The sequence below is a fragment of the Lactuca serriola genome, chromosome 7 (assembly GCF_051521515.1).
Source record: "Lactuca serriola cultivar US96UC23 chromosome 7, Lser_US96UC23_V15, whole genome shotgun sequence".
Classification (NCBI taxonomy): Eukaryota; Viridiplantae; Streptophyta; class Magnoliopsida; order Asterales; family Asteraceae; genus Lactuca; species Lactuca serriola.
This window is the reverse complement of record NC_136414.1, coordinates 136,475,471-136,482,516: the sequence shown is the minus strand read 5'-3', so window position 1 is coordinate 136,482,516 and position 7,046 is coordinate 136,475,471. Positions and strand designations below refer to the sequence as shown.

The following is a 7,046-nucleotide window of genomic DNA, read 5'->3' as shown; positions in this document are numbered from 1 at the left end:
AAATAATTGTGTAAGAGACAATTAAACCAACAACGATAGAATTTCAAAGTTATTGTATTGTTCAATCTAAACAAATTCTTATATGTACTTATAATTTTGGCTCCTCGGAGTCGATTATGATTGATTAATCGTTGTTTTATTAGTTACTTTAATTTTAAATCATATTTGTTATTTCATCAAATCTAAGTGTCAGTACAATCATCGATAAAAATTGGCTTGCTAATATGTATGAGATATGAAAAAGTTGGAAAAAAAAATTAAGAACATACTGTAAATGTGTTTGTTTGTTTGTTTTTTTGTTTTTTTGTTTTTTTTTTTTTTTTTTTTTTTTTTTTTTTTTTAACTTGGAAAAGAAATCTTATAAACCATTATAGAAAAAAGTCTTTAAAAACTTGTAGACGAATAAATTTGTAAGAAAAAAATAAGACCAATTCATAACAAAATTTAAAAAAAATTGAAAAAAGGATTTAGATAACATGTAAACATACATAAACACAGGAGTTGGTTACTATTCTAAAACATAAAATAGTTATTCAACAACTTTTAAGTTAGTCTTTAAAAAACCAATGACTCACTATTTTTTATAATATATCTATCCACCTTTAATTTTATATCTACACTTTAGTAATACTAACAAATTTTTTAACATGAGGTTACTATCTTAAAAAAAAATCAAAAATGAAATTATATAATATAAAAATCAAAATATTTTCGTTACATTATTAATTAAAAAAATGCACTTTGATATTCCTAAAATCGCCATCTTTACCGAAACCTCTAGCAAGCAATATTCAAAGATGGCACGGGAGATCAAAGAACCCTGCAAGAAGGAAGCCTGCGACATTCAAGCTTGTCTCTCCAAGAACAACTTTCTTCCCCAAAGGTACGCAATTCACCCCTTCCTTTTTGCTCAATTTGATTCTCGAAAACACCATTTTACTTAACCTAGGATGTACGATCATTTTCACAATAGCTGTGGCGTTAATTTCATGTTACCACTCTACTTTGTGTGATTGATTCAAACTCCCTTTTGGGACGTGAATCGCAAAAAATCGTAATTGATTTCTTTGTTCTGCTTATATTGAATTGGTAGGTTAGAATTGGACATATACTAATATATTTCACTTCATCTATGCTTCAAACAACGCATTTTTTTTGGGATTAAGGGCGTATTTAAGATCATATTCGAACCTAGAAGTAGTTATTTTTTAAATTTGATTTTGTTTCCGAAAAATTGAAGTCATAATAGAAGTATATAATAGTTACTTTTAGATGGAATTCAATCAAAATGAACCAAGATTGTATTGAATTCATCCAACACTAGTGTTCATTTATCAAAGATGTATCCAGAAATTTTAGCTATCTCTGCTATTATGCATGATTAAATTGCTCACTGTGTTGCATCTTGATGTTGATAATGCACTTCTGATTGTAACAGGTGTATCAGAGTTATTCAATTACTACAATCATGCTGTGAGCAATGCGAGAATAAATCAACTCATTGTGGCTCTGTTTCTGGTCTCTTAAAGCAAATAAACAAGTGATGTGTGACCTGAAAACAAAAGGGTATAAGGAAATGAAATCTTTTTTTCTTTTTTGAGAAAGAGTAAAAGATCTTATAGGTAATTTCAACTCTTTTTCATGCTTTGTGATACTAAATATTATGTATCCCACTATCCTATAGTTACAAGAAGATAAATCAACTCAATGTTGATCACTGTGATAATTCAGTTCAGTTGTTGAATTTTGGCTGCAAAAACTGCAGGAATAAATGATGACACACTCATTCTTAACATTGGTCGTGCTAGAGATTGGAGTCTGTGTTAATGCTGTAATCTGTATTCAAGAAATCTTTAAATAACTTGTACATTTATTAATTATATAGTTACATGCTATATCTAGGTTAACTAAATTACAGTTTTGGTCCCTGTGGTTGTGTACACTTCTCTGCAAGTTTGGTCCTAGTTTTTGAAATTTGACACCACTGACCCTCATGATTGGCAAACAGCAAACCCATCGGTTTTGGTTCTCTAGGCTAACATTGTTGTATTTTTCTGTTAATTTCAATAGAAAAAAGTTTTTTTTTTGTCCTTGGACCAAATTTGTTAAAAGCTACTAACTAGATGGACCATTTCTGACAAAAAAATTAAGAACTCTGAATTAAAACATGGTGGGCTTGGCCGGAGTGGACTTATTATTTATTTAATAATAGAAAAAGACAAAACCGGGGCATTTTAGGCTTGACGTACTAGCTGAAAAACTAGCTGTTAAATAAAAAACTAGCTGATAGATGAAAAGCTAACTGATAAAAAATAACATTTGGTAAAACTAGGTGAAAAATGTTAAATGATATAAAAGGACATTTAAAAGAATGTGTTTTTATAATTAATTAAGGGGCATGTTTGAATTTTTTTTTAAAAAACTCGTAAAAAGCTAGTCTAAGTAGTTTTTTAAAAAAGTTAGTTTATAAGCTATTTTTTGGCTTACCAAACATGACAACCTAAAAAAGCTCGAAAAATAAGTTAGTTTTTCAGCTAGCTGTAGCGCGTCACAGACAGTCTTAATCTGTGCATGCGTACTTAACAGACTTATATATCGATGGTAACAAATGGAGGGACCATTGTTGATGGATTTGCCAACAATGAGGATCATTGATTTCAAATTTCGAAAACTAGGACCAATCCTACAAAAGGGTGTATATCTCAAAACCAAAACCGCAATTTACTCTATAAGTTATGTTTTGTTTCTAACCGTACTAGTTTTCCATGTATGGATTAGTGATCCTCTAAACGTATTTTAGTTTATGTTTACCTGTTTTAGTTTTAATTGGATTATTGAATAAGTCACAAGAGCTATTTACTAATATGATCATAAAAGGACAAGTTTATATTTCAAGATATCCATATTTTTGGAGATTTTAAAAAGGATAATGGCATAAACAAGTAACAAATTATCCAAAGTGTTAAAAATAAAATTGAACTAAATAAATGTTATCATAAAATAATATACTTTTATTTTTGTTTTTTAAATACCGTTGTAACTTGTAAGTGGGAGAACCTACTAATCTCTATTACAATGGTATTTTAAAAACAAAAGTTACCTTATGACAACATTTATTTAGTTTAATAGTATTTTTAAAACAATTTTAGATATTTTGTTACTTATTTATGTCATTATCATTTTTTAAAAAATAATCACTTTTTCGGTAAATGTTTGCGTCAATCAACAAAATTCTCCATAAAAAACTTTTACATTTTAATAAACAATTTTTGACATAGAAAATATAAAAAAAAACATTGATATTCTTTCATTAACAAGTTCATAAAAAAATTACAAAAAGAAAAAAAATAAATTTATGATATTTAAGTGTCATTCTACTTCTTGTTTGTATTAACAGTTGCATGGGAAACGTCAAGTTCATAAATGTAAAAGTACATTGCTATCTTTTACATTTAGTCCTAAATTTTTTTAGCATACTTGGGACTCTTCCTTCAAGTCAGTAATCAAACACAACAATAATCAACCAAAAAAAAAAAACAAAAACCCTTTTCTTCTTTGACATCAAGATTCAGGGTTATTAAAGATTGGACATTTCTAAAAGATGAAACATGAAGGAAAATGGGATACATTTTGTATAACCAAATGTGGTTTACAATTACATTAGAAAGTCCCCAATTCCCAAAACTAATATCTTCCTAGCTAAACAAGAGATCCATGGTGTACAATTACCTCTGTATCCATGGAGAGAAGGTGGAAAAATTGTACACATATGAGCAAAAAAAATACATTATGGAGACCTCATACAACTTGTGTCTTGTCTTCTCAAAGGGATGCTTTCTTGATCTATACCATCTTCTTCATCATCCATATGCTTCAATGATCGTATTGATAGAGGTATTTGACCTATATAATCAAGATTTGACCATGGTCAACATAATTTGAAACCAATATGCAAAAATCTAGTTCACAAATCTTTATCTTTATGGGAAGTAAAGCAACATACCATCAACCATGTCTTTGGTTTTGTGAAGAAGGAAGGTTCCAGAAAGAATTGTCACAAAACCACAAAGTTCAGTGATAATCTGGGTTGGATTCTGCCTATCCCAATCCTGTTGTAAACATAGATAAAAAGACATAAATACCCTTTTCATGTTTGTCTACCAAAGTCAATTTACTTTAAGAATTACCTTAAACATGATCACACTTGCCAAGATTGTAAGAGATGTGAACATAACATAGTAAATTGGGGAGACAACAGCAGTATTAAATGTGTCAAGTGCCTGAAAGTCAATATCAATTCCCAAAAGGGTGAAATTTTAAGACATTTTACTTAGAAAAATTATATACAATGTTGTAATAATAATAAATAGATCAATAAAAGTACATTTGTTGTTACCTTGTTTAAATAATTCATTTGAGTGATGACACAAAGCAAAACAATGAAGGTAAAAGCCCATGTTTGGGGGTATACTAACTGATTCATTCCTGATAAAGTTAGCTTCAAAGCAATACCTATAGCTTTCACACTCATAACCTAAAAAAAAAATTATGAAATAAACATGATGAATGACAATATCCATATTAAAAAAAAAAAGAGTTAGAAAATATACAAAGATACATACCGATAAAGAACCTACTAGTGAACAAACTCCAATGTAGCACATTATATGTGTTTGACCATATGAGGGTATATAGTGAAATACAAGTATAAAAACAGCTATCAACACCATTACTGCATATAGAAGAAAAGCTGCAGAAAGAATAACAATAATGTAAAAAAGAAAGGAAGAATAACAGAAAAAGACTTGTGCTTTGTACTTTGTAGTAGTTTTATGTGTTTTTCCCAAAAAAGTTGAAAAATTAAAGGAGGAAGATATTAGATTTAGATACCTGGCTCAGTGGCAAGATCCCATACTTCTGTGACTGATTCAATAGGGCGTTCTTGAGGAGCATGTAGAACGATTGTGATGGACCCCACAACACATAGAACACAACCAAGAATTCCAAAAATGTGTAGCTTTTCTCGTAGTATAATATGTGCAAGAACAGCACTGCAATATTTGATACTTATTGATGTTTAATAATCATATAAATATTCGTATAAATATAATCAGATCATGTAGAGTTTGAGTTTTTTCATGCCTTATAATAATGCTGAGTGCCCCAAGAGGAGTCACCAAAATAGCTGGTGCAAATGCATATGCTGCAAAATTTGCAATTTCTCCAACAATCACTGTTGTGAAATTCAATACATGTGTCAATAGGATCATGACTTAATCTGTAAGCTATATAAGTGTTTCTTTTTGATCTTACAGAGAAAGTTAACTGTTTACAAATTTGCCCTCAGTGTAAAGTTTTAAACAACAAGAAACATACTCACTCGTTATCAAGCCTATCCACCATAGAGGCTCGTATAAGTATGAATATCCTCCACTTCCTGAGAAAAAAAGGTAGAGTTTTGTTAGTTGGATAGTGATTTGAATGTTATAAGAAGCATATGCTATAAGTAATATAAATCACATGCATCCAGAAAGCTAATTTGTATGGTGGAATGGGATACTGGAATCTGAAATGGTAAGTTATAAAGAAGGTGATAACTGAAATTGAAAAAAAAAGAGCTTCAAAGCATCTCCACTGTTAGGGAGCTTTGAACTTAGAATTCTCAAACCAAATGGATAGCCCTCAAGTATTTTGATTGGCATCAATCACGACTTGAAACAATCACCCATTTTAATTTCAACAATATCAACCTTTGAAAGGTGGAGTGAACTCAATTTTTAAAAATCTGTCGAACTTCATGATGATTAGGTCATCTGCAAATCGCAAATGAGAGGATAACATCTATGAAACTTTCTAGTGGTGTCAACAATGGAAGCATAAATTACGATTCGGAAAGTAAAAGGGCCGATCGGTAATAATTGCCCTTGTCAGATCGACACGAAAGTAAACCAGAAGATCATTCAGATCTGTGGACTGTATCATGGATTCGAAGTCCAACATTTCCCATTTAAAGTAAAAAGAAGTCCATAACGAATGAAAACTTAATTAACCTGGGCGCAGAATAAATCACAGTGAAGTTGAAAGAAATGATAATCGTTGCTTGAATCAAAAGCAAATTGAAACAAATCGTGAGATGTGTAACCACCTGCTCTAATACCAGAGGCGCCTGCTTTCTTAAGACCCTTTTTCTTAATAATGAAGCTAGCGCCAATGAACAAACTGGAAGACAATGCTAAAACCAAACCCTTAATATTATCCGCAGACATGCCCCTGTAAGCATCCTTCCAGCTGTGTGAGGCCATTCAACATCAAAATCCAGAAAACCCTACTATCGTTTTGCTTTTTGTCTTTCACGACTCCATTTTCTTGAAGAAAAGGTCAAATTTGAGCAGAAATTGGAGAAAAAAAGTTGTTGGGAGTGAGAAATTGATAGCAGGGTGTTGGATTAAGAAGGTTTTATGAGAGATCTAGTGGGTTCAACTTGAAGTTGAGTTAGGTGGCAACAGCTGGAGTGTGGGGATGTGATAAGGGCTTTGCATCAGATCGGGGAAGAGATGAAGATTAGTGCAAAATTTGGATTGGATTTGATTTTTGGAAAAGCAAAAGTATACGTTTTGGGGAGGGGAAGGGAAGAAAGAAGATCCACGTCTCATCCGTTTATGCTCTCTCCTCTAACTTCTCTATCAACTTTTGATGGTGGGATGATATTCAAATAAATATAACAAAAGATGTTAATTTTGTTATATTTAACATAAACATTATGGGAAATTGTATATTTAAGGTATTGATTGAGTTGAATTTATGGGTGAGTACGGTGCGGTTCGGTGCGATTATTAGTCGAAACCTAACCACTAACCACAAATGTGGTTAATCCATTTTCAAAACTAGGGCTGTGCATGGGTCGGTTTTGGACCCAAGCCCAACCCAACCCATAAGTGGTCGGTTTCTGGTTTTCAGAACCCAATAGGATCGGTTTCTGGTCGGTTCGGTTTCTCGGGTTCCAAGGTCGGTTTGGGTGGTTTTTCGGTTTCTTGGGTTCAACCCAT

General features: G+C 31.5%; 2 protein-coding genes across 3 annotated transcripts; one reads left to right on the top strand and one right to left on the bottom strand.

Annotated features, from left to right (window-relative positions):
- The first annotated feature begins 740 nt into the window (after positions 1-740).
- LOC145064912 (Cox19 family protein (CHCH motif)) lies at positions 741-1,912 on the top strand. 2 transcript variants are annotated; one of them, XR_013688135.1, is made up of 3 exons: positions 741-883; positions 1,439-1,622; positions 1,766-1,912. XR_013688135.1 is itself a non-coding variant. In XM_079012278.1 (2 exons), exons 1-2 carry the CDS (start codon positions 798-800, stop codon positions 1,542-1,544), a joined length of 192 nt encoding a protein of 63 aa, XP_078868404.1. In that variant the 5' UTR covers positions 741-797; the 3' UTR covers positions 1,545-1,912. The 2 variants fall into 2 exon arrangements, 1 of the variants encoding a protein (XP_078868404.1); XM_079012278.1 differs by having other exon boundaries at positions 1,439-1,912.
- A 1,697-nt stretch (positions 1,913-3,609) lies between these two features.
- Positions 3,610-6,689, bottom strand: LOC145061800 (putative magnesium transporter NIPA3). The gene is made up of 9 exons (XM_079009371.1): positions 6,146-6,689; positions 5,381-5,437; positions 5,143-5,233; positions 4,891-5,051; positions 4,623-4,750; positions 4,397-4,534; positions 4,188-4,280; positions 4,004-4,109; positions 3,610-3,903 (listed from the first exon to the last, which is right to left on the bottom strand). The coding sequence occupies exons 1-9, from the start codon at positions 6,300-6,302 to the stop codon at positions 3,788-3,790; spliced, it is 1,047 nt and encodes a 348-aa protein (XP_078865497.1). The 5' UTR covers positions 6,303-6,689; the 3' UTR covers positions 3,610-3,787.
- Between the last annotated feature and the right edge of the window lie 357 nt (positions 6,690-7,046).

What these genes read in the sequence shown, in the direction of transcription:
- LOC145064912 (XM_079012278.1), top strand. Translation starts at nt 798, where the DNA reads ATGGCACGGGAGATCAAAGAACCCTGCAAGAAGGAAGCCTGCGACATT. An exon ending in AACAACTTTCTTCCCCAAAG is followed by an intron (nt 884 to 1,438) that starts GTACGCAATTCA and finishes TGATTGTAACAG; the next exon opens with GTGTATCAGAGTTATTCAAT.
- LOC145061800 (XM_079009371.1), bottom strand. Translation starts at nt 6,302, where the DNA reads ATGGCCTCACACAGCTGGAAGGATGCTTACAGGGGCATGTCTGCGGAT. An exon ending in CGCCTCTGGTATTAGAGCAG is followed by an intron (nt 5,438 to 6,145) that starts GTGGTTACACAT and finishes TTTTTTTCTCAG; the next exon opens with GAAGTGGAGGATATTCATAC. An exon ending in AACCAAAGACATGGTTGATG is followed by an intron (nt 3,904 to 4,003) that starts GTATGTTGCTTT and finishes TTGATTATATAG; the next exon opens with GTCAAATACCTCTATCAATA.